This window comes from Myxine glutinosa, chromosome 4, assembly GCF_964187855.1.
Source record: "Myxine glutinosa chromosome 4, kmMyxGlut1.1, whole genome shotgun sequence".
Lineage (NCBI taxonomy): Eukaryota > Metazoa > Chordata > Myxini > Myxiniformes > Myxinidae > Myxine > Myxine glutinosa.
In genome coordinates, this window is record NC_136264.1 from 27,908,942 (window position 1) to 27,936,537 (window position 27,596).

A 27,596-nucleotide genomic window follows, 5' to 3' on the forward strand; every position below is an offset into this window, starting at 1 on the left:
AAGTATCGTGCTCCGCATGACGTCTTCTCGTTTGTTTGTTTGTAGCTCTACTCCTTCTAGAGTTGTAGCCCGATTACATCCAGACTTGCCACGTAAGATCAGCATGACCCTAATTAGTGTCAATGGGTATTTAAAAAAAAAAACTTTTCCGGTGGTCTTTGGGGAATGAAGGTGTGAAGCATATTCTTTATGTAAATGTGCATCGTGCAGCGCCACCTCTCGGTGTGAGAAGGTATTACAAGTACCACCCTTTACAGTATGTACCGTATTCCTGTCCCTACATTTTCCAGTGCAGTGAGACATTTTGAATTATAAGCAGTATGCATGTTTTTGATTTTTGCACGTAACCTGGGTTGCTTTTTTTTTTTTTGTCGGGAGCGATTGAGACAGCTGTCAATTGCCTATACACTGCCCAAATAAAGGTATGTGTTATAAGAATGTGTTGCATGTATAAAACAAGATCACCCATAGGGTGGGTACTCTGCTATTGACTAAAATGGCTAATGAATGCAAGTATGTCTCACAGGCCAGAGGGTCACAAACTCTGCTCTGTAAAATACCAATTAAACTAAGCAGCTCTGATTATAAACGAAGCAGTAAATATCTCACGACCTGATGCCTTACCATTCCGCTCACGCTGCTTAGCACCTCCGCGGCCTGCTCCGACTGAGGGTCACTTAGCCAAGGTCCGAGCTCTGGACCTTCCAGGTGTACAGTGCCCGCCAACAAACGAGTTTCTGCTCACCGCAGTACACTCCACAATGTAAGATCTTTCTTAGAACACCAACCATTTCAATGTTGCCTTCCACATTTACCAAGTCACGATGTTGTCAATGAACACCGAAACCAGCCTATAATCACACCATCAGTCATGTTAATTATACCACATTAAACAAGCTATTGAACCACAATGCAGATGAGTGAACATCTTTATTCTCCACAAATTGGCCAAATCAAGGTGTGGGGATCAAGTACATTCTATGTACCATGAGCACAGTTACCAATGATCCCTACCTCGCCGAACATGTCTCGCATGCACTCCTGAGCCACAAAACCTTCTTAGATTTACATTTACTTGAACCCAAATGAATGATTCATTATCTGGTAGTAGTTATCATGTTGTCTAGTTCCGTAAAGTCGTGGCCGAACCTTCCCTGAACCATACAAAGCATGTTTGATTTCTCCAGACTTTTGTTTTCTGCAAGCATCATGTGTCCAATGTATGACAGTTTCTGTTTTGGCATCAACACTTCTAATGTACATGGTGGGATAATTTATTCTAAATACTGATTTGATTGTTCGTCTTGCAACCCATGGAATTTTTAACATTCATCTCCAAAACCGCATTAAAGAGGAACAGGCTTGTGTAACTGAGGGTAATGACTGTATGTGAGTTGCTGTGTTGTCAGATTTTACACCAATCATAATACAAACGTTTATTTTGTACAAATGTATTTAAATTGATATATATTGGATAATGACATGCCCAAACCAGGAATCGAACCCAGGTCCTCTGGAAAACCGTACCGATGCTCTGCCATCTGAGCTATCTGGGTGACCCTGACTGGCTGAGCATGCAATTATTCCCACGCATATGATTGCCACTCTCTTTCCGTCACTGCTTCCGGGGCACTCGCTGCCAACCATCGGAGCACCAATGGCCTGAACACGAGAGGGTCTTCCTCCAATGGGGTGACAAATCCATGTCCGCTATTACAAACACCACTGGGGGTGCAGTGAAGCAATTAGATTAATTAAAAGGATGAAATAATTCAATTGATTTATGAGGGAAAATTACATGCCCAGACCAGGAATCGCACCCAGGCCCTCTGGAAAACCGTACCAGTGCTGAACTGACTGACCTCAAAGATTGGCAAAACAAATATATTTGTAATATTGGTGATATTATTTATTTGTAATTTATTTGTAATATTGGTGATATTATTTATTTGTAATTTATTTGTAATATTGGTGATATTGTTACAGATACGACTTTGATGGTATGGTGGGCCGAGCGGGATGGCCGCCGTATCCGTACAAGTTACCCGATTGTACTCGAACGTCGACGAAGCCGCGCTATGCTGGCTCAATAGGAAAGAGAAGACACCCGGCTGGGTTATAATGACACAATACGACACCAGGGGTTCAGTTCTCAAGTATATTCGTACGGAAAAAGGTTAGATTACAAGGACAAGAGGGAAACATAGGAAGGTGGGCACTTAAACACACTCTTATATTAACCCTAGACAGACCACAGATAAACGGGACAAGGCTCACTCACACGGGGTTTGATGGCCAGGAAAGCGGCAGTCGATGGCTCAGGTGCACCTGGCTCAGGGACAGAATCACGTACGGTGGTGTCCAGCAGATGCGGGGAGGTCGCTCAGCGCTCGTGGGTCGCGACTTTGGTGGAGATGCCGGGGAGGTCGCTCAGCGCTCGGGAGGGTGGCGTCTTGTCCTTCCAAGCTCGGGGCGCATCTCACGTCACGTCCGGCGCGGGGCCGCGTATATCCGGCGGGGAGTCACGCCCTCGCTCGTTAGCTCCGCCCCATATGGCATCGGCCCATGGCTTCTCATTGGGTGCGGGGGTTACCGGCTCCGCCCTTGACGAGGGGCCGACAGGGAGCCCCCTTCTGGGTAACCCCGTCGAGCACAGGTTCAATGGCGGCCAACCGAGCCGGAGTGAGGACGCAAAGCCGCTGTTGTTGTGGTTGTTGTTGGAGCTTGAGATGATGGGAAGAGATGCGGGGAGGTATGGGAAGGTCCTAAACTCCTACTGGTGCCATATCATCACATTCTGGTGCAACGAAGAGTCATAATTAATGGAAACAAGTCCTTAACTGACATAGATTAAGAATAACTAGCAAGATGTCCTATAATTGTCTACGTGTGGTGCGGGGGACCTGGGCACGACATTTAATGGGGGAATGAAGGGGAAGATCGGCTCTAATGGGTGTTGTTTACAGACAATGGGACTAGGGAATGGGGTAAGGGGAGAGTTGGGGAGTATCGGAGAAGATAGGGGAATATTTACAAGCGGATATGGAGGTCAAATTCCATATTCGCAACATTGCACCCTTCTCTACCCTCGGGGCGTCCCGACCCGATAAATTTTTACCTACTTTAGTGTGGCACGCAATGTAGTTCCCTCTACTATTAACTCTACCCTGAGTGCGACAGTTTTATAGATATTCACAAATGAGTAAATATGTCCCCCTGCGACGTTGCACCCTTCTCCTCTCAGAAACACACCCACAGGATAACCGAATCCGGAAAGAATTCTCAAACTAAACATACAGCCGGTAGGGAGCATTATTTACAAGATTACGCTGATATCTACACTACGATCCAGGACCTGTCTTTGGAGGAACACATGCAGATGTTATGCATAGAGAGAGCGCGCTTGCCAACATCGATACACCAACCCACGAGTGCTCTGTGGCCGACGGCCTTTAATAACGTGCAGAGCACCCTTCCCCAGCATCAAAAGCACCACCCCACCACCAATCGGTGCAGTCACCATTGTTCAATGATTAAAAATAACTTCAACAACCCCTAACCCTGCAGGTGTCTCTTGCTCTTCTTGTGGTGCACTTGGTGTCAACTAAAAGTGGTTCACCTGTATGGCATAGGTGCCACGTTGACCCATAGGTCCATCCCCGGGTGGTGCTTGGCCGCAAACGAACTGCGGTCCATTGTGGGTGGCCACAAACATTGCGGTCCATATGGTGTATCGATCCAGGCAGCCAACAGCGAAAGTGCAGGCCCACAACTGCGTAGCCAGCACCTCTCTTTCCTCTCTCTCTACCCCAAAGCCAGATCCTCGGAGGTGGGAGACAAAAGAAGAAACAAGTGAGTAAGGTGGTAAGGGCGCAAAAATGCACGCAATGCAAGGTGATGCACACTGGGGGCACATGGGAACCAGGTGAGACAGGTACGTTCCTACCGTACGCCCCCCCCACCAGGTAACCTACATGGCCCCTCCCTTACCCCTTACTGTATCAACAAAACACAACACTACCCATAAACATCTACTTTACAAATCCACAAACATCCCTACTGTCTTCCCCGTTCCTCCCATATACCAAATTCGTCTTCTCTCCCTCCTAACCAATCAAATTTGCCATTTTCAACTCTCATCAAAATTTGCCATTTCCAACTCAACATCAAAATTTGCCATCACCAATTCATCATCAGTCCCTCCTAGGGAGGGAGAGATGGAATCACCCCAATGTCTCATCCACGTCGTGATGCGTCTCACAAATCCAACAGCAATTCTCATTTCTGCAACACAAACAAAGAAAACACAGGTGTGGAGTCATCATCATCACCACAGGCAAGTGGCTGCGTATGGTGCGACAGGTTCATCAATCCTAACTATTTCCTAAATGACTTTAACAACTTTACACTACCCGGGGTCTTTCTCCGGCCAAACCATTGGCCCTCTTACACTATGGGTTCTAAAAACCAATTCCCATTGGCCAAACTGTGGTGCTCTTCAATTTGGGGTCTCACTCCCCCGATTCATCTCCCGGTGCCCTCGTACAATTTCTGGGCTGTGGCGTGTACCTCTCCCAGTGGGTCTACCCACCTGCACACCTCCACCACTGCAGTTGCCTCCGAGCTTACCTGCTCCTTACCCTAACCTAACTACCTGGGGAAGGCCCTCTGGCTCTCTCCCCACTCCGTGCCCTCTCTGGCACTGGGCTGCCCGATCCACACCCGGGATCCTCAGGCACCCACTCACAACTACCGGCTCCCAGAGCCCACCTGCGGCCTCACCTGGCCGACATCCTCACAGTGGTGGAGTGCCCAACCAACTACACACACTAACAGGCTACACGCCCAGCCATTTCCACAACACTAATGCACCCATTCACAACACCATTCTGCAACCGCACCACAGATGCCAATATCCAACCACAATTTACCTGTACCCTCTACCTAACACTTACACTACCCGCCCCGGGTACTCGTGAAAGGGGTCCACTCTTCCCCCATCCACACCTTCGCACCATGCACACCACTCCGTACCACTCACTCCAACTCTCTCCACACACCTGTACCTGCACACCTGTGCTCTCACACCTGGTGCCACCTGCACCCTTCTCTCCCCAAGCGCATTCGCGCTGATCCACACACTCACTACTCATACACTGCTCCACACACCTGTCCAGTTGCACACCTGTGCAATCACACCTGTTCAATTCTCACAAACACGGCATCATCTCGGCTAACTACTCCCTTCTGAAACTTGCGCTTCCTAGTCGTCCCTTTAAACTATTGCGCTCCCACGTCATTATCATCCACACTAATCTACCTGCGTCCCCACTACAGGTATCAGTCACTAACTAACCTTAACGTTACCTAAGGTCATCTTCGCTAGATCCCTACACACCATATCCTAACCCACCCGGGCTAGTTTTCACTGCCATACACCCCATAAACTATTGCTCCTTTGCCCCCCCATATGGGAAGGATGGTGGATTTGCCATCCCACCACATCGGGGGTCTCTCACTACCAATTTCGCACATCAAATTGCAACAAATTAAAAATTTGCCAATCACTGCCCATCATCTGCCAATCACTACTGCCAATCCCTTGCCAATCATCAAATTTTGTTTTTCTCTAATTTTGGGTCCAAAACACTAACCTCATCACCCAGTCGACTCACTAATACCTCTCGGTGCGCCAATTCCTGTCCAAAGCCCGGCTTCGTAAAGCCAAGCCATGAATGCTGGTTGTTCTGTGCCAGCGGCTGGGTGCGTCCCGCATTCGGTGCAGGGAAGGAGGTTTACCCGGGCCGAGATCCCACGCACCATCTCGGCACGGAGCCATCCAATGCCCCGATCTCGACCTGCCGGCACGTCTCACCAAAAAGTGGTCGCCATGACGACCCTTTCTATCGGGCTGCCAGCTCCGCCTAGTGGAGCCTGGACGCGGCCGTTCAAAGCGAGGCCCGGCACGCACCGAGGGCCTGCTTCGGCTAAAAGTCGCTCTAACCTCTAACCCGTGTAACGTCGATGCTTCACCTGGACGCTTACACCCCGCAGCCCGTTCCTTGCTCACACCTCCAGCCGTTTCCATGCTCCTTGTACCGTTCCTTACACACCCAGGCACACCCATTCCACTCACAGCCTTGGTCACACACCTGACCACCGAACACTTTGGCACACATCCGTTGGTAGCACACCACACCAACACACCTCTTCGCGCCCCCTCCTCTGTCACCTCCTCTGTGACAATCACAGGTGTGCCCTCATTCGCACACCCACTCACGTGCCTCACCACCAACTCCAGCGTGCATTCCCACTCACGCTCTACCATTCCAGGTGTGCATCCTTCCATCCCAGGTGTACATCCTCGCTCACCTGTCACAACTAACTCACGCTCCATGTCACTCTCACTACTTTCACCTCCATTCCTGACAGCGCACTCACCCTTACTCTTGACAGCGCACTCTTTCCTCATGCACCTGTCCGTCACACACCTTTCTCGCGCACACTCTCCCGTTACACCCTCTGTAACACTCACCACAGGTGGACACTCTTCCTTACTTCTGACAGCGCACTCTTTCCTCATGCACCTGTCCGTCACACACCTTTCTCGCGCACACTCTCCCGTTACACCCTCTGTAACACTCACCACACCACGCTTCCATGTGCTCCCTCGCACACGCGCTACGACCGACTCACTCTCGCCAGCACCCTCACTCCTTGGCACGCACTTTTTCCTCACACACCCCAGAGTCGGACTTTCTCGCACACCTCCTCTTTCGCACACCAGACCTGTCGCACACTTCACCAGTGGCCTCTCACGAACACCCGGGTCTATCTCGACCCCCAAGCTTCTTAAATCCCCTGGCGCATCATACGCACGACCATATTGGTCACCACTTACACCGGGTCCTCTTCCTCTTCGCTTCTCCTCCATCACCTGCGAATCCCTCATCCGGTTAATGAGCACATCATCACGATCCAAACACAGACTTTGGACCAATTCTTTTATCTCCTCTTTTATCTCCTTGTTATCCCCTCTCCGTCGCTTCTTAATTTCGCTCACCCCTTCTTCCACTTCTTCTAATTTGTGCCTCACCTCTTTTATTCCCCGGTACGTCTCCTCAAGCTCGTCCTCTAAGGCTACCTTGACCGTTTCCATGTGCGTCCTCACCTGCCGGTCCGTCGTCTCCATTACCTCTATCACCTCGTCCAACCTCGTTGTCAGTCCCTCACGTACCATCTGACATTCCCTCTTCGTCGCTACCAAGTCGTTTTTTGAGTTCTTTCTGTGTCGCCTTTAAACCTCCTAATACCGCAGTGTTCCTTTGAACCTGCTCCACTAACTCCGTCTGTCCCACCGTCAGCTGCTCCACCTCTTGCGTCAGGTCCTCTATGCCCCCTTGTAACTTTACAGTCGCCTTTCTCACCTCCTTTTCCATGTGCTCCTCACAGTGCCTCACCTCCTCGCGCACTCCTCCGACCTCCTCACTCACTCCTCCTCTGATCTCCTCTCCCATCACTTGCATCTCCTGCCCAGATGCCACCCTCATCTGCTCCATTTCCTCCCTGTGAGCATCCAGTTTGGTTTCTACCCCCATTCTGACCCCCTCTATCTGCTGCTCCATTTGTTTAACTTCCCTTTCCGCTTGGTCCCTCATGTCCCTCAATTTGCCTTCCATACTGTTTTCTAACCCCTCTAACCCATTTTTCACTCCCTCTATCTGATTCTCCTGGGCAGCCATTCTATTTTCTACCCCCATTAACCCATTTTTCACTTCTTTTATCCCGTTGTCTAACCCCTCAAAATTATTGTCTATCTTCCCAAATTTCTTGTCTAACTCCTCAAAATTATTGTCTAACCCCTCACTGGTACCCCTCGCTTCGTCCCTCATTACCCCCAATTGCTCACTCCGAGCCCTCGCTTCGTCCCTCATTACCCCCAATTGCTCACTCCGAGCCCTCGCTTCGTCCCTCATTACCCCCATTTGGTTTCCCATTACCCCCATTTGGCCCTCTAATCGCTCACTATTAACCCTCATTTGGCCCTCCATCCTATCCATTTTTGCATTCAGTTGGGTCAAGAATAATCTGAGGTCAAACCCGGTTTGCCCAGCGTCCCCAGCCGCCACCGCAGGCTCGCCCTCCGCGGCGACGCTATTTTGGGACCCTTCAACCACGTGAGCGAGCGCGCCATTTTGCGCGCCCGCTACTTCGTGCGTGACGGCGCTATTTTGCGAACCTGCCGCCCTCACTGCTTCGCTCTCCTCATGTCCCTCAATTTGGTCCTGGACCGACCCTGCTTCACTCTCCCCTACCGGACCCCAGCCGTCTTGATCCGCCATAGCGCGACTTGCAAAATTCGAGTTTCGTAAAACAAAACAAATTTCGGCCGCTCCAAATTTTGACCAAATTTTTTTTTTTTCCTCTATTCGTTTTTTTTTTTTCTTCAAAATTTGGTCGGGCCTCGAATCTCACTCCCGACACCAATTGTTACAGATACGACTTTGATGGTATGGTGGGCCGAGCGGGATGGCCGCCGTATCCGTACAAGTTACCCGATTGTACTCGAACGTCGACGAAGCCGCGCTATGCTGGCTCAATAGGAAAGAGAAGACACCCGGCTGGGTTATAATGACACAATACGACACCAGGGGTTCAGTTCTCAAGTATATTCGTACGGAAAAAGGTTAGATTACAAGGACAAGAGGGAAACATAGGAAGGTGGGCACTTAAACACACTCTTATATTAACCCTAGACAGACCACAGATAAACGGGACAAGGCTCACTCACACGGGGTTTGATGGCCAGGAAAGCGGCAGTCGATGGCTCAGGTGCACCTGGCTCAGGGACAGAATCACGTACGGTGGTGTCCAGCAGATGCGGGGAGGTCGCTCAGCGCTCGTGGGTCGCGACTTTGGTGGAGATGCCGGGGAGGTCGCTCAGCGCTCGGGAGGGTGGCGTCTTGTCCTTCCAAGCTCGGGGCGCATCTCACGTCACGTCCGGCGCGGGGCCGCGTATATCCGGCGGGGAGTCACGCCCTCGCTCGTTAGCTCCGCCCCATATGGCATCGGCCCATGGCTTCTCATTGGGTGCGGGGGTTACCGGCTCCGCCCTTGACGAGGGGCCGACAGGGAGCCCCCTTCTGGGTAACCCCGTCGAGCACAGGTTCAATGGCGGCCAACCGAGCCGGAGTGAGGACGCAAAGCCGCTGTTGTTGTGGTTGTTGTTGGAGCTTGAGATGATGGGAAGAGATGCGGGGAGGTATGGGAAGGTCCTAAACTCCTACTGGTGCCATATCATCACATTCTGGTGCAACGAAGAGTCATAATTAATGGAAACAAGTCCTTAACTGACATAGATTAAGAATAACTAGCAAGATGTCCTATAATTGTCTACGTGTGGTGCGGGGGACCTGGGCACGACATTTAATGGGGGAATGAAGGGGAAGATCGGCTCTAATGGGTGTTGTTTACAGACAATGGGACTAGGGAATGGGGTAAGGGGAGAGTTGGGGAGTATCGGAGAAGATAGGGGAATATTTACAAGCGGATATGGAGGTCAAATTCCATATTCGCAACAATATTATTTATTTGCAATTTATTTGTAATATTGGTGATATTATTTATTTGTAATTTATTTGTAATATTGGTGATATTATTTATTTGTATTTATTTGTAATATTGGTGATATTATTTTTTGTATTTATTTGTAATATTGGTGATATTATTTATTTGTAATATTGGTGATATTATTGATTTGTAATTTATTTGTAATATTGGTGATATTATTTATTTGTAATATTGGTGATATTATTTATTTGTATTTATTTGTAATATTGGTGATATTATTTATTTATATTTATTTGTAATATTGGTGATATTATTTATTTGTAATTTATTTGTAATATTGGTGATATTATTTATTTGTAATATTGGTGATATTATTTATTTGTAATTTATTTATAATATTGGTGATATTATTTATTTGTATTTATTTGTAATATTGGTGATATTATTTATTTGTAATATTGGTGATATTATTGATTTGTAATTTATTTGTAATATTGGTGATATTATTGATTTGCAATTTATTTGCAATCTAAAATGGTCGAAGTGGTGCAAAGCTCTATATGGTTAAGGGTCCAAGCTGTCTAATCTGTTTGAAGGGTAGAAGGAGTCTAAATGGTGTTGAGGTCTAAGGGCTCGAATGGGACTTAACAGGTGTAAAGGTCTAACGGTTCTCGGGGTCTAAAGGGTATATGTATATCCACCACCTTAATCCACCACCCGCCATCATTCTGGTCATATATTAACATGCCCAATTTTGCCTTTCAGGATCGATTTCACTAGGAGTACCAGTGCTAGTAGTGCGCTGGCACCACTCGGGTACCGTAGTGGTTGTTATCATTTATTGGAGTAATTTTTGCAGTTTTTACCAGGGCAGCCTAATCCCTGTTTGTTCTGAGCTGCCGTTCGTCCATCTGGACAGCAACCATGCAGAGCTTTATCGCAGGTGGAGCGCGCGAGGATAGACGACGCAGGTGTAGCAAGAGGGATGGTCATCCCATCAAGAGCAGCAGCACCTGCAAGGAGGCAAGAGAAGAAGCCACAAGCTTCACAGGAAATCTCTACCAAGTGACGAGTTTTGGGTCATAAACACTGACATTTTTACACATGGTTCATGGGTCACACACAAAATACCAATCATAAACAGAGACTACCACAGGACTTACCAACTGGCAACTCTCCACTGCTCTCTGTGTCCCTGCCACTCCCCTCCAGTTCCCCACTTCCTTGATCATCGTCCGACCATGACGCATTGGTTGTGGGCACGGACAGCGGCGTAGCAGGAATTGTGGGCATTGGGATGCCTGAAGGATCGTTGAAGAAATATTGGAGAGCAGGGGAAAGGGGCACATGACCGTTGCGCTCACACAGAGTAAAACATGATCCTGAAAACCTGGCACCTGTATGAATGAATGCGTGTACGGAGAGGCAACGAGCAAAATGGAAATGAAGATCAATGGTCTTTAATCTGCATCAAATGGCACTCAAATAACTGCGAGGATCACACACCATTCAGCCTCAGCTCCTTACGATTAGTTAACGTGCAACGTGTCGCTGTGCAAAACAACCTGTAAATCTTCACCTTGCACCCTGTTCATGCAGCCTGAAGAAATGCAGTGATACACATGTGGAACATGCAAAATCATATTACTAACAAAAGGTCCATCAAGCTGTGGATAATGTAGGAATGGAAGGGCGGCCAGTTGGTGAGGGCAAGAGCATACAGGAAGTTGGGAGATACAGGTAAAGCTGTTGTTACAGCGACGTTGATTACCTTATAAGCCATGCAATACTAGAGAAGGAAAAGCAAGAATGGCACACAGAAATGGCAAGAAAATGAAAGAAATTAAATATGAGGGGTCAGCTTGGTGTTTGAAAAAGGTCGTCGTTTGAAGTAGCATTAGGTGAATCGTTTTGGCAACCGACTTGTTAGATCCGAGGTCGAGGTGCAAGTCTCTCCTTGGGCCTTAGATTAAAAGATGAGTAGCTGATTGAATGGAAGCTTGGGGTTAGATATGAAGCATGGTGGCCGACAACTTCCATGGCTTGGCAGTTAAGGGTTAACGCTGAAAGAACGAAGCCACCACAGTCAGTGCAAGGGAATGGTTTTGCGTTGGGTGATGTGCAGCTGACCGGTGCATGACCCAACATGGACCGTAGTGACGTCAAAGCCAAGGCAGGCGGAAGCAAGAAGGTGGCAACGGCTCTTGTAGGTCATGCCATCTGAGCCGCACACCTGCGTGGGTAAACGATCATTACATTAGGGGTCCAGCTGGTGAGGTCAGGATATAAAGACCGGAATAAAATCCCAAAAATAATATTTTGCCACATGAGCTTTGCTTTTATTACACAAAGTGAATTACTTGTTTACAACAGTCGATTTATTTGATTAGTTTCTGTTTCACAGGGATCCCTTGCATTGTTTTTGTGCTATTTATTATTTTCTTGTATTAAGAACATAAAAGAAAGTTTCTTTTCTTGAGTTATTAAGATCATGAAATGTACCTTTATCAACTAGATGGTTTTCATAGAATACTTACCTTGCGGGTCAACTTGGTGCGCGCCAACTCTTCTGTTTTTAAAGGGTTTTTTTCTATGGTCCAATATGGCTGCCAGACCCCGTGAGCGATGACATCATAAATTTATATTCTCTAATATAATTGTTGCGTAGATCACACTAAATAAATTTGAAACTGATCAGACTAAGCGTTGTACTTGTCGAATTATGACGTCATAATTAAGGCACCAATGACGTCATCGTTAACAACACTTATTACACATGTGGAGTTCTTTACAATGAGCCACGTTTCAATTTTTCCCATGGAGCGATTTTAGAGTTATAGATGGCGCTGGCACCACGTGACCTATGACGTCACAATTATCATTGAAATATTCTACAGGAGGAGGCGCCCCTGCGGTGACAAATTTGTGTCCATCAGACCAACTGTCGCGGAAAAAGAAATTTTCATACTGATCAGATGAAGCGTTGTACTTGTCGAATTATGATGTCATAATGAAGGCACCGATGACATCATCATTAACATATCTTATTCCCATGAGGAGTACTTGACATTGAGCCATGTTTCAATTTTTTTCCATGGAGCCGTTCCAGAGATAGAGGTGCGAAGTTTTTCCAAGATTTCGTTCATACCACGTGACCTATGACGTCATAATTATCACTAAAATTCTGCAGGCGGAGGCACTCCTATGGTAAAATTTCATGTCAATCAGACTAACGGTTGCCGAGAAAATGATTTTTTAAAATGCAGACATGTATGTCGCACGTACGCAACCAATTGCCGAACCCTGCTTTTCACTTAGCGAGCGCAGGGTAATAATGATGATAAACATAATCCAATAATGCAATGGCGAAGTTGATGAAGACGACGATAAAGACGAGTTGATGGAGATAATGGTGAAAATGGTGCTGAGTGGTTTTAGGGGGTTATTGTGTTGGCGGCTCATGTTAATTAGGTGAATAAATGTGGAAAATGGTCTGTCAACCCGCGATTATTGGAGCGCATTCACCGCAATCCACAAACATTGCCTCAATAAATTCATCGCGGTAGAGCGAATCCACGAAGGGGAAACCCACGAACAGCAAGGCCCTCCTATACTTTAATTTAAATAAAATAATGATTTTAACTCTTAGATGCAGGCGTCAAAAATCCTACATAAACACAGCCATTGGGCCTCGGAGGCCCAACAGATGTATTCGTGGTTTTTTTTAGTATTTTTTTTTTTTAGATTTTCTTTCTTTCATATCCTTTTTCAATCCAAGTCGATGCTCATGGATGTGTATTTGCTCAGAAAATGTGAATCATTGATCCTATTAGTTGGAAAAATCCCAAACAATTAATGAATCTTTTTTTTTTTCCAAAAAATTTTTTTGTTCTTGGTTTTACAACTTTTTTTCTCTAAAAGGTTGAGGCTCATGGAGGAGTATTTGCTCAAAAAATATGATTCACAAATCCTTTTATTTAGAATGTGTATGTCCACAACTGTCAAAAATCCTACACCTATGCAGCCATTGGGCCTCGGAGGCCCCACGAATGTATTCGTGTGAAGTTTTTTTTAGTATTTATTTTTTATAGACTTTTTTCTTTCATATCCTTTTTCAATCCAAGTCGATGCTCATGGATGTGTTTTTGCTCAGAAAATGTGAATCATTGAACCCATTAGTTGGAAGAATCCCAAATAATTATTGAATCTTTTTTTTTTTTTTCAAAAAAAAAAATTTGTTCTTGGTTTTTCAACTTTTTTTCTCGAAAAAGTTGAGGCTCATGGAGGAGTATTTGCTGAAAAAATATGATTCACAAATCCTTTTATTTAGAATGTGTATGTCCACAACTGTCAAAAATCCTACACCAATGCAGCCATTGGGCCTTGGAGGCCCCACAAATGTATTCGTGTAACGTTTTTTAATTTTCATATTTTTGTCACTGAATTATTTATAACCAAGTTATAGGAGCATATAATGAGGTTCATATCAAGAAAATAATGATATAACATAGTAGTACAACAACATTTATACAGGGCCTCAAAGGACCCAGGCCTGCATTGGTGTCCGATTTTCAGGTTGTAAGTGAAGAATGAAGATTTTTCCCACAAGCCTGAATCTATTTTTTTTTTAATTTTACTGAATTTTGTGCAACAACATGAAAGTCGGTGAAAATGAGGCTCATTCCCAAAACAAATTGTACAGCATAGTTTTTGCAACAAAAAAACCTTGTAGGCCTCCCAATCACTGCATCCAAGGGTTAAATATAGTTTTAAAATTCCGGAAGTTTTAGCGCTCCTGAACCAGACTAATACACCAACCACAGTTATGCACTGTAATAAGATGACAATTTAGGAGATGGAGGCTTCATTAATCACCATAGAATGCAGCATCAGTCAGCATCATACACAACCAAATTGGTGACCTCTTCTTCACCCGATACACATGCCACACCCTCTCATGCTATACATTCACGTGAAAAAGTAAGTACACCCCATGTAAAGTTTTGACTTTTTCAACATATTTCAACATACAGCTATTTGATCTTCATTTCAACACTATTGATAGATAAAGGTGATATAATATAACAAATATCATGAAACATGAACATTTTGTAGTCCATTGTATAATTATTTAAATAAACATAAATGCAAATTTCGTATGTGGAAAAAGTAAGTACACCCCTACATTTATCACTACTTCAAATACCTAAAATTAGAATCAGGTGCACCAGCTCAGGTGCAAATGATTAGAACATCGTTAGAGAGGATCTTGGAGGAACCTGTCTTATTTAAACCTCAGACATTTAGTTTGGTTTGCTCTTTGTTGTTGAAGTGTGTGGCATCACCGTGCTTAGATCAAAAGAGCTCTCTGAGGCCTTCAGAAAGAAGGTTTTAGATGCCTACGAGTCTGGGAAGGGATTTAAAAATATCTCCAAACAATTTGAAATCAATCATTCGACTGTCTGGAAGATCATCTACAAGTGGAGAAGAATCCAAACAACTGCCAACTTGATCAGGCCAGGCCGCCCCAGCAAGTTCAGCCCGAGAGCAGACCGCAAGATGCTGAAAGAAGTCTCTAAGAACCCCAGAATGTCATCACGGGACCTAAGGTTAGCTCTTGCCACTGTTGATGTCAAAGTGCATGAGTCTACTATTAGAAAGAGGCTGCACAAATTTGATCTACATGGGAGGTGTGCCAGGAGGAAACCTTTGCTGTCCAGAAGAACATCAGGACAACACTAAAGTTTGTCAATGAACACATAGACAAAGACCAGCACTTCTGGAACAATGTGCTCTGGACAGATGAGTCAAAGGTAGAGCTATTTGGCCACAGTACCAGAAGACATGTTTGGCGAAAAACAAAGACAGCATTTGACCACAAGAACCTGATACCAACTGTAAAGCATGGTGGTGGAAATATTATGGTTTGGGGCAGCTTTGCTGCATCAGGGCCTGGGCATCAGGTGCACCATCATAGAATCCACTATGAATTCTTCATTGTACCAGAGGGTGCTTGAGGATAATGTGAGGCCATCTGTCGAAAAATTGAAGCTCAACCGAAGGTGGACCTTGCAACATGACAATGACACTAAACATACCAGTAACTCCACCAAGGAATGGCTGAAAAGAAAGAAATGGAGGGTTATGGAATGGCCAAGTCAAAGCCCGGATCTAAATCCCATCGAGATGTTGTGGGGGGATTTGAAACGAGCTGTGCATGCAAGAAACCTCTCAAACATCGCACAGCTGAAAGAATTCTGCATGGAGGAGTGGGAAAAAATTTCTCCCAGTCGATGTCAGAGACAGGTAGACAGTTATAAGAAACGCCTACTTGAAGTTGTTTCTGCCAAAGGGGGAAATACCACCTATTAGAGCCAAGGGTGTACTTACTTTTTCCACACAAGGAAATGGCATCTCTGTTAATTTTTTGTTGAATAAATTATTGCAAAGTCAATTTCTCATTGTTTTTTGTTCAATTAGATCACCTTTATCTATAGATACTGTTTAAATGAAGATCAAATATTGATATGTCCACATATGTTAAAAAGATTTTAAAAACATTTCATGGGGTGTACTTACTTTTTCCTCATGCAAAATTTGCATTTATGTTTATTTAAATTATACAATGGACTACACGATGTAAATGTTTCATGATATTTGTTATATTATATCACCTTTATCTATCAATATTGTTGAAATGAAGATCAAATAGCTGTTTGTTGAAATATGTTGAAAAAGTCAAAACTTTACATGGGGTGTACTTACTTTTTCACGTGACTGTATATCGATATATTGCATGGTTCCTGGAAGTATTAAGAAGGTGATTTGTGTTCTCCCATCTTCAAGTTTGTAATTCAATTTAAATAAAGGTTTAAAGAGGTTTATAGGCCTATAAATAAATTAATTCCAGGTTTTACTGTCATTTTCCCAGCGGCTATTACACCACCTTATCTAACACATTATGTTACACCAGTTATTCTTGCCTGTTGTTTGTGTCCTTTATGACATCCTTTAAAACAGTACGTTTCCTGGTTGGAATTGATTTTCAAATTTCTTTGACTGACAGGCCGGCAGATAGAGTAAAATAAATAAATAATATCGCACCCGTGTCTGAAGGGTGATTCAGTTCGGCATTTTTAATATAAAATAGGCAAAGCGTAGAAATGAACGAAACCCATTAGAATTACCCTTTATAACCCACTAGATGTACTCTTTAGAACCCTTTAGCATTAAATACGGTGGGTTATAAAGGTTCTTCGTCTTCATTTTTTGATGGATGGATGGACGGATGGAAGGACATGGCCATATATTGAAGCGGCTTCACCACTAAAAAATTATCTCACTCCTCTCTGCGCATGTGTGATTGGGCCGAATAAAAACCACCTTTAGAGGCCATTTTTCCCCGCAAGCGGGGGTTGGCCTTTTTCGGGAACTGTGGTTGTTGTTGTTTTTCGGTCCCCTTTTTGAAGCAATGTTTTACGGCCGGATGCCCTTCCTGACGCCAGCCCTTTTTGCCGCCTTTAGCGACAAGCAGGGAATTACCAGTGAACTGGTACTCAATTTGCCGACCTCGGAAGGATGACAGGCTGAGTCAACCCCCCTGGCGTTAATTCAGCAATCGACCGGGATTCGAACCCAGGATCCTTGGTTTATTTTTTATCCTAAGCCGGCACCCTAGCCGCTAGCCCAACACCAGGGATTATGTGCACCAGGGCGGGCCGAATGCAAGTCAAAATACGGTAAAACTGCAGATTTGTATTTGTGTTCAAAATATAACGTTCAATTTAAATAGGCTGTTCCTCAATCATAAACTGACGATGACTGGTCAGACAGTGGGACCATATAGGGGTCATGTTTGAAAATTGTCCCTGAGGCTGTAAATCTTATATTGAACACAACTGGGAAAACTACGATATAACAAATATTGTAATCCTTCAACAGAACCTCGCAGCAGGATGTAAATCTGAGGAAATATTGGGAGTAGTACGGTATTGGGAGTAGTACGGTTGTTTGATCATTCTCACTCTGCACTGCTTGGCTTGAAGGCGGCAGGTTTACCAGATCAACCCCTTGGCAAGGATCACACTACTTGGTTTGCCTTTGCCTTCCCAGTGGTAGTTAGGACAGGAATTTGTAATCTGTCCCTTGATCACCTCGTCTTCGCGAAAGACCGAGGGATTGTAAAACTCCATCGAACTAATGCTGGCAGACGGGACACCCGGCTTAACGTCGACCGGGAATAAAATGATGCAATTCCTGAATGCAAGATGATGCGATTTCTGGAATCAAACCCAGACGACGCAGCTCGAGGGTAAGTGGGCTGCGTCTGCGCCATCCTTCGGACTTCACTGTGAGGACTTCGGACTTTACCGCTCATACTCAAGTGAGGATAAACGTTTGGGAAAATTACAGGTGATTGCCCAGTGGCTTTCCTGGTCATCGCTGCTCTGAGAAACCTTCTGGATAATCCTCCTCGATCATTAGGCCTGAGCTGGACAGGGCTTTTCCTCCTCTCATACACACAATTACACGTACAGAACAACTGGTCGTTGTCGAACACATCGTCTATAATACCGGGATTGGATTGCTCTCGCTGCAATGTTTGTTGCACTTGCAAGCAGGTTTTCCAGTGATCAGCACGTACTCCTCTCCGGGGCCACAGCGCATTCCCTCCCGAGCGAGAGCACCTGTGTCTGAACCAGAGGGGTGGAGGTGGGGGTACATGGCACAGTTACTACATTCATTTTTTGATGAGGGATAGTTGACAATATCCATGAGTAAAGCAAATCAGTAAAAGTAATGTCATGTCAGGAAGCTTATTCTGAAAGAAAATCATGACAAGTCAGGGGCGGAATTGCTCATTCAATGGGGACCCATGTTACAACTACTACTGATTTGAACAGACCCAAATATTCCCAACTTGTGGGGTTGGCCCAGGGAAAACTTTTGGCCAAAGTGTTTATGAACCCTCCATCCTCCAATCATTCAACTGAAACTGATTTCGGCAGGAATTTGAATTTTTTAGCCAGGGTTCTGGAAATAATTCGCCTACACTTTGCGAAAGACGCTGTAGGATCTTTCATATCCCAAAACAATCAGTGTTGGCAGACGGGTCCTCTGACTTAATGTAGTTCCGATGGAGGACACATCCGATGGATGAATCACGCTGCATGCGAAACAACAGAGTGACCTGAAGTTGAGTATCCATACGTCCAAGCCTATCCAGCCAGGTCCTGTTTATGCCTACAAATAATCGGTTTATTTACCAGAGAATTAAAAATAAATAAATAGTGTAGATCAATAAATAAATGGAAATTTGTGCGCATTTACCTGCCCGGCAGCCACCACGACGGAGTTTATGTCCAGGAGGGCAGATGTCACAATGGTGACCCCGGACGCCCTCCAAACATGTGCATTTACCGCTCATCTGATTGCAATCGACCCGCACAGACCCCTTGGGATCGCACTTACATGCTGAAAAGCATGGAGAAAAAACAATCAGGTGAGAAATCCAAATACTTTTTTGGTTCACGAGTTATCAAACAGAGTGACCACTATATTCGTCATGGGTGCGTGTCTGTCTGTCTGTCTGTCCGCAGCATAACTACCCGATGATATCATCCGATCTTGATGAAACTTGAGTGGGAGGTTGATATCATGATCTAGTTGTGTCCTGCCTGGAGTGGGCGTATTGCGCCCATTGTGGGTGGAGCCACGCCCGAAAAAGATGCCTTTTTAGGGGGTAATCGAGTTCAAGCTACATCTTCTCCGAGGGGTTTGGGGGAATCTGACAGGGGTCTCGGTATTTGGTTAGGCCAATGTCATGTGTCTAGCCCCACGGAGCTCGATTTTTCATTTTCACCCCAAGGTTAAGGTCACAAGGTCACGAAATTTAGAAAAGTCTATTTTTGATGGTTTTATTACATTGTTCGCTTCCTGATGGGGTGAAATGTCGTACATGATCTTATATTATCACATACATCATGAAATACAAGTTTTCCAACAAATTTCAGAATCTTCGATCTTTGACCTTTGAAGGTCACAAAGGTCAAATTTTCAAAGTTGTCGGAATCGAACCGAATTTTCGGTATTGTGTAGCTAACTAACCTCATAACTGATTATACATTATTTTATATCTCATTTCAAGGTCAGTAACCTTCGTTTTGACATTTCCAGGCCAGCACCACACACAATTACGTACAGCTGGCTCTTAAAGGCCCGCGCACAGCGCATTGGGGCCCTTTGTAAATAGGCATGTACACCGCATGTCGGGGGCCGACTTCCTGCCACGTGGGCCCCCGACCCCCCAGTCCGGGCCTGTTTCAGTTATAGTCCGTCCTTTGTCATTGATACCGCTCGCTCGTGAACCATCGTCGTCTCCTGACTTGTTTCTATTATTATCTTAATCTTTATTTCATTGTATCTGAAGGACTGCTAGAAGCTAAAAACTCAAATTATATTCTTGGTATAAGGTAATCTACCTTGAAGAGAAAACATGTAAATTTCATAGGTTAGTAACACATGATAAACATACCTGATTATTTTTTCAAGAACCCACTGCTTCGCTACAAGTTATAACCAAAAACTAGAGCGAAAACGATGGCGTGCCATTGCAAAAATGTAATTTAAAAATGTGCCCATAATTATAATTTTCGGGAATTTCACCACGGGGGTGGGGCTAAAAATGATACTGCTGTTGCACCTTTGTGTCATATGGTGATCATAACTATGATGTATTAATGTCTGTGCAAATCCTTGGCCAATACATATTGTTATGTCGGTAGGGTAGAGCAATATCTAGAGCCAGGTAGATCTGAATAGGTAACATGCTTCGACTGTCGTGATAGGGAATCTACCTGTAATAAGTCCTGTGTGTAGTCCAGTTTGTCGGGTAAGAGTCTGCTTGTGAACATACCAGGATGTTCGGGTGTTAGATAGTGTAGGGATTAAGATAAACCCCTGTGTGTCACACCTGGTAATCAAACATTTGTCCCTTATGGCAATGCATACCCATATAAACACTTAGACAGGCCCTGTAGTGCACACAGTAATTAAATTCCCTTCCCTGACAATGACTTCGGAAGAAAACAGGCAAGAGGCCAGTTCGGGGCACCGCCGCATGGGCCGCAGCCAGCTACACCTCCGGCAGGCCTAGCACCATAGAGTGACACGAGCTATCACCACGCTACAGGGAACGAGTGATTGGTTGGCGCGGAAGGCGCGAACCTCAGCCAATCAGCGCGGGAAGCACGTGGATGCAACTGAGGAGGAGGGGATTCATTGGAGGAAAGATGCTGGAAAGTTCGGGGAACGACGAGAAGCTTCGGTCTGACGTCACCAGGCGAAGTGATATAAGGGGGCGCTGCACCGATTTGGGAGCTTTTTCTCAGAGACGACATTGAAGCTAGCTCTCTTCGCCCGGTTTGTTCTTGACTTGGATCCTTCTCTTCCCTCGTGGCTTGGATCGTGCTTCGCGCTGCGCTTGGCTTGGATTCCTGTTGGCTCTGTTCCTCTCTTCGACGCTGTTCTCTCCTCCTGCAATCTCTCCGTGCCTGTCTCTTTGTGCCTCGTGTTGGAGACCGACCTTGTGTGGAGCTCGCTAGCCTGCGTTGGACGCGTGGTGCTTTTGGTGCGTTGGACGCGTGGTGCTTTTGGTGCGTTGGACGCATGGTGCTTTTGGATTGGTGCTCGGAGGCGGACGGAGGGAGCCGCTTGGGATGACGACGGACAAGACTACAGACGAGATAAGGCCGCACCCACAGAACATTTTGCATTACACGACGAGACAATTCTTTTCGTAACTCATTCCTGTGTCTCGTTTCTGAAGTGAGGTGTGTGGGATCCCAACTTAGGACTTTTATTTAGTATCGCGTGCTTTTCCCTGTCCCGACCTTTGCAAATAAACCCTTGTATTATTTTCCATTCCCTGCAAATCTTGTGCCGTTTGAGTTTGTTCGCCTTCCACAGGTACGTGCTTTTACCGCAGCTTCCACTTTCCTTCTTCCTCCCGCGTTTTATAGCCAAATACGTTTTTGGTCGTCACCTCAAGTAAATCCGTTCTGGTCCATCCACGGTCCCTGGTCTTAACCGGAGGGTCCATGCGACAATATGTTCTGTGAATGTTGCAAAATTACCAGCCATGCAATTCCCCTGATATTGCTGGAAACACCAGCAGTCCCTGTGTTCTGTATGTGTACATATATCAGACATGTGTGAAACATACTTTAAAGCCATACTCACCTTCTAATTGCACATACTTATAGACGTACTCATATTCTAATTCTTCTGTACATACTTTATACAGGTGTTCGGTTGAAAAAAGAGAACGTGTACTACTGCGTACCACTAGGTGGCGTTTTGGCCTACGTTAGTACATTCTGTGTGGCCAAACAGACAAACAAACAAGAAAGATGTCATGCATAGCATGACACTTGCGGGATCCATAAAACAAATTTGACATCAAAAAAAATTGGTGTTTGAATTAAATGACCAAATATGCAAATCCTCTTAAATTTTCAAGTCAATCGGAAGAAAATTGAGCATTTTAGAATTATAACCTAAATTGTTGACCTTTTGACCTTTTAAACTCAAAATCAATAGGCTTCTTCCTTTTGACCAACTCTACCATTTGATGATGTTTCGTGAAGATCGGTTTAAAATTGTGACTTGTGGGCGACTGACATACAGACAGACAGAATAACACACATGACCAATCAATATACAGGACTTGAAAAAGCTTACATTTTTCATAAGTAACAAACAAGCAAACAAGAAGTATGTCGTGCACAGCATGATACTTGCGAAATCCCTAAAATAAGTTGTTGGCCTATGATGACCTCAAAAATAATTGTGAGTTGAATTTAGTGACCTGGTATGCAAATTCTCTTATAATTTCAAGTTAATCAGATGAAAATTGAGGATTTTAGAAACTTGGCCTATGTTGCCCTTTTGGCCGAGGTTGACCTCAAAAATACTTGGTGGTTGAATTCAGTGACCAGATATGCAAATCCTCTTAAAATATCAAGTCAATCGGACAAAAATTGAGGATTTTAGAACTTTGGCCGATGTGGACTTTTTGGCCAATGTTGACCTGTTGGCCTATGTTGACCTAAAATATAATTGGTGGTTGAATTCAGTGACCAGATATGCAAATCCTCTTCAAATTTCAAGTCAATCGGATGAAAATTGAGGATTTTAGAAATTTGAAATAGTTGTTGACCTTTTGTCTATGTTGACCTTTTTGCCTATGCTGATCTCAAAAATAGTTGGTGTTTGGATTCAGTTAGCTGATATGTAAATCCCATTCAAATTTCAAGTGAATCGGATGAAAATTGAGGATTTTAGAAATTTGAAATGGTTGTTGACCTTTGGCCTATGTTGACCTTTTGGCCTATGCTGAGCTCAAAAATAGTTGGTGGTTGAATTCAGTTTGCTGATATGTGAATCCTTTTCAAATTTCAAGTGAATCGGATGAAAATTGAGGATTTTAGAGAATCTGAAATTGTTGTTGACCTTTGGCCTTTGTTGAACCTTTGGCCTATGCTGATCGCAAAAATTGTTGGTGGTTGAATTGAGTTAGCTGATATGTGAATCCTTTTCAAATTTCAAGTCAATCGGATGAAAATTGAGGCTTTTACAAATTAAAAGAAAGTGGTTGACCTTTCGCCTATGTTGACATTTTGGCCTACGCTGATCTTAAAATAGTTGGTGGTTGAATTCAGTTCGCTGATGTGTAAATCCTCTTCAAATTTGCATTCAATCCGTACTTCAAATTTGCAAATTGAAAATCAAAACGTTTTCGGCCGTCGCAGTACGACATGGGATCGAGCACCACATACCAACCACGGGCCCGCCGGTCTACGCCAGAGCCCGCCGCCTCGACCCAGCCAAGCTCGCCATGGCCAAAGCCGAGTTCGACGCTTTGGAACACCTCGGCATCGTGCGGCGCTCCGATAGTGCGTGGGCTTCGCCACTACACATCGTCCCAAAACCAGGGGGCGGCTGGCGCCCATGTGGCGACTACCGCCGCCTTAACGACGCTACCACCCCCGACAGGTATCCGATCCCGCACATCCAAGACTTCTCCGCCCGTCTGGCAGGACGGGTCATTTTTTCAAAAATCGATCTCATACGGGGATATCACCAGGTACCTGTCAGGGCGGCCGACGTCCCTAAAACGGCCGTCATCACGCTGTTCGGCTTATTCGAATTCCTACGGATGCCGTTTGGCCTCAAGAACGCGGCTCAGGCGTTCCAGCGCTTGATGGACGGCGTGCTGCGTGACCTGCCGTTCCTCTTCGTTTACCTGGACGACATCCTCGTCGCCAGCACGTCCCGGGCCGAGCACCTCCTCCACCTCCGAACATTGTTCAGATGCCTCAGCGAGCACGGCCTCATCGTCAACCCGGTCAAATGCCACTTCGGCACGACGGCCGTTGATTTTTTGGGCCACCACATCAACAAGAACGGGGCCGTGCCGCTGCCAACCAAGGTCGAGGCCATCACCACGTTTCCGCGTCCCCGCTCCATAAAGGCCCTGCAGGAATTCCTGGGAATGGTGAATTTCTATCACCGCTTCGTGCCCCGCGCTGCTCAACTCATGCGGCCCCTCTACGAAGCCCTCCGGGGCAAGCCGGCCAAGCACGACATCGTCTGGTCCACAGCAATGGACGCGGCCTTCCAAAGCTCAAAGCGGGCCCTCGCCGACGCAACACTGCTCACTCACCCAGTGCTCAACGCTCCCATCGCCCTCACCACGGATGCCTCCGACTAAGCGGTGGGCGCCGTACATGAGCAATGGGTGAACGGGGTTTGGCAGCCACTCGCTTTTTTCAGCCGGCAGCTCCGGCCGAACGAGCTCAAATATAGCACGTTTGACCGTGAGCTCCTCGGTCTACACCTGGCCGTTCGCCATTTCCGCCACCTCCTGGAGCGCCGACCCTTCACGGCGTTCGTCGACCACAAGCCGTTGGTTTACGCAATGACCAAGGTCATGGAGCCGTGGTCGGCCCGCCAACAGCACCACCTCTCCGCCGTGTCGGAGTTTACCACGGACATCCGGCACGTCGCCGGCAAAAACAACGCCGTGGCCGACTGTCTTTCTCGGGCCAGCGCGAACGCGGTCCACCTCGGCGTGGACTTCGCGCTTATGGCGGCGGACCAAACCACCGACACCACGGTGCAAGCCCTCCGGGCGGCGGACACGGGCCTCCGCCTGGCCGACATCCCCTTCGCGGACACTGTCCTGCTCTGCGACGTCTCCCAAGGCCAGCCTCGCCCCATCGTGCCCGTTACCTGGCAACGCCGCATCTTCGCCTCCCTCCACGGCCTTTCCCACCCGGGCCGGAAAGCTTCCCAGAAGCTGGTGTCGGCGCAATTCGTCTGGCACGGCCTTCGACGGGACATCCGCGATTGGACCAGCACCTGCACAGCCTGCCAACAGGCCAAGGTCCACCGACACACCCAGGCCCCGCTGGCACCTTTCACCGTGCCCGAACGACGTTTCGACCACGTCAACGTGGACCTGGTGGGCCCCCTCCCCCCATCACGGGGGTTCACACACCTGCTCACCATGGTGGACAGGACCACCAGGTGGCCGGAGGCCGTTCCCCTCGTCTCCACCACCACCGCCGACGTGGCGCAGGCTTTCATCGCCACCTGGGTCGCCCGCTTCGGCGCAACGGCAGACATCTCGTCGGACCGCGGACCGCAGTTCACCTCCAAGCTGTGGGGCGCGGTCGCCCGCAACCTGGGGGTCAAGCTCCACCGTACTACGGCCTACCACCCCCAAGCCAACGGGTTGTGCGAGCGATTCCACCGCTCCATGAAGGCCGCGCTCATGGCCGGCCTTCAAGACGGCGGTTGGGCCGACCGGCTGCCGTGGGTCCTTTTGGGCCTCCGCACGGCCCCCAAGGAGGACCTCCGGGCGTCCACCGCCGAGCTTGTCTACGGCCAGGCGCTACGCGTCCCGGGCGAATTCGTGCCCGACGCTACCAGTCCCTGGTCCGCAGCTCACCAGCGCTCGGACCTCCAGGAGGCCGCCCGACGGTTTGCCCCCGTGCCAACGTCCCACCACGGTGACCCCCAGTCCTACGTCCCCCCAGCGCTTCGCACAGCGGAGTACGTTTTTGTGCGTCATGAGTCATGACGCACATCGGGGGCCACTCCGGCCGCCGTACGACGGGCCCTTCCGGGTCCTGCGACAGGACGACAAGTCGTTCATCATCGACATCGGCGGCAGGTCGGACCGGATTGCGGTGGACCGCCTCAAGCCGGCGCACGTGGACATCGACCAACCGCCACGGTTGGCCCTTCCGCCGCGGCGAGGCCGCCCCCCATCCACGGTGCCCCCCACTCGACCGCCCACCACCACACCGGACCCCCCCCCCCCCCACGACCCGCCAGGGGTCGCTTCGGCCGGGCCATCAGGACCCCCCTCAAATTGACCCTGCCGGTGCAAGTCGATTCTGGGGGGACGTGTGTAGCGGCTACCGCTGGGTTTACACAATCGCCTTGCACCTACCAAGGACGCGGAGCGATCACCATGCCGGGCTCGTCCAGGACGCCCGGGCAGGCCCGCGCTCAACTTGCCAGGCCTCGGCCGGGACGCCCGGGCATGCCCGGCCACGCCCGCTCTCGACTTGCCAGGCCGCGTCCGGGACGCCCGGGCATGCCCGGGCATGCCCGCCCTCGACTTGCCAGGCCGCGGCCAGGACGCCCGGCCACGCCCCCTCTCGCCTTCCCCGGGCAAACGCTCCGGGATAATGTGTGTATATATATTGCTGCCCGATAAACGGGCTTTTCAGAGTACCCGAGTTGTTTTGTGACAATAAAGAAACTCGGACGAATTCCAGCTTTTTGTCGCGTCCATTCTTCCGATTACGTGGGAGCACAACTCCTTCAGTACTTAAATTGAATGTTATATTTTGAACATGAATCGGAACATGAATAGGAAGACAAGTTTCTCGTTTTACCGTATATTTGCTTTGATTTTATCCAGTTTGCACATGCGCACATAGGAGTGAGATAGTATTGCCGTATTCCTCTGTCTGCCTGCCTGGCATTTGAGCAAAATTGAAAATCATTCCAAACAGGAAACCTATGGTTTTTAAAGACGTCACAAAGCACACAAACACTAATGAATGACTAATGTAACATGTTCAATAGGGTGGTGTAACAGACACTGGCGAAAACGGCGGTAAACCCCATAATTAATTTATTTATATGACTTTTCCAATCTCTGTTTTATTTAAATTTGAAATATATACTTGACCTTGTATTACACAAATCGTCTGCCATAATACTTTCATGAACCTTCAGTTTTGCAGTTCAGTAAAGGTTCGATGGGGTGGTGTATAAGGGTGGTATTCGGGACTGCTTCTGGACGACTTCAAAAGCACTAAACTTCCGGATTTTTAAAACGATCCCCAAAACAATTATTTATTAAAATTTAACTACAGTACTGAATGTACTTGAACACTGTATCGGGTTCAAGAAGTCTCTAGTTAATGGCTGTAGCGGGTGCCATTTTTCTTGTTTTACAAACACACGTGTAAATCTGTTTCTAAGGAGGTGTTATTTGTACACATAGAAACAAGCTTGTCCGTGTGTGGCACTGTTATTAAAATGCAGTTTAATGTGAATAAATTACGTTTGGTTTATCTGATATGGAGATCAGAGACACAGCATAGATGCGGAGCAAGAACAACAATGGAGACAAGGCATTAGTGGCAAGAATCACAGCAATATGTGCTACGTACGGGCACAACTATCATTCCCAGAGGCCAGGCTGCGAAAACCCCAAAACCCTGGATCACAACGGTCACAATTTTGACCTCCGACTCCGATGCGACAGGGGCACTGTCCAGTGCGTGGGTCACAGGTGTTGGAGAACGAGCCATGCTCGTTACAGTTGCAGGAGGCTAAAGAGAAAGACATAGAAGGCGTGGAAAAATAGTGGTTAATGAAAAATAATTTATTGTAACAGGTGAAATCACCAACATTTGGAAACCGAGGAATGGAAAGCG

The 27,596-nt window shown here is 46.9% G+C and overlaps 1 protein-coding gene across 2 annotated transcripts in view; it reads right to left on the reverse strand.

Annotated features, from left to right (window-relative positions):
* The window catches only part of LOC137424534 (agrin), a 193,641-nt gene that overhangs the window by 66,296 nt on the left and 99,749 nt on the right, over positions 1 to 27,596 (reverse strand). For both annotated transcript variants that reach the window (XM_078775570.1, XM_068112090.2), the window contains exons 9-15: positions 27,330 to 27,491; positions 18,901 to 19,044; positions 18,145 to 18,263; positions 11,701 to 11,803; positions 10,734 to 10,871; positions 10,437 to 10,583; positions 625 to 737 (exon numbers count right to left, since the gene is read on the reverse strand). In XM_078775570.1, the coding sequence (XP_078631696.1) occupies positions 625 to 737; positions 10,437 to 10,583; positions 10,734 to 10,871; positions 11,701 to 11,803; positions 18,145 to 18,263; positions 18,901 to 19,044; positions 27,330 to 27,491 (926 nt within the window). The remainder of the gene's footprint in view (positions 1 to 624; positions 738 to 10,436; positions 10,584 to 10,733; positions 10,872 to 11,700; positions 11,804 to 18,144; positions 18,264 to 18,900; positions 19,045 to 27,329; positions 27,492 to 27,596) is intronic.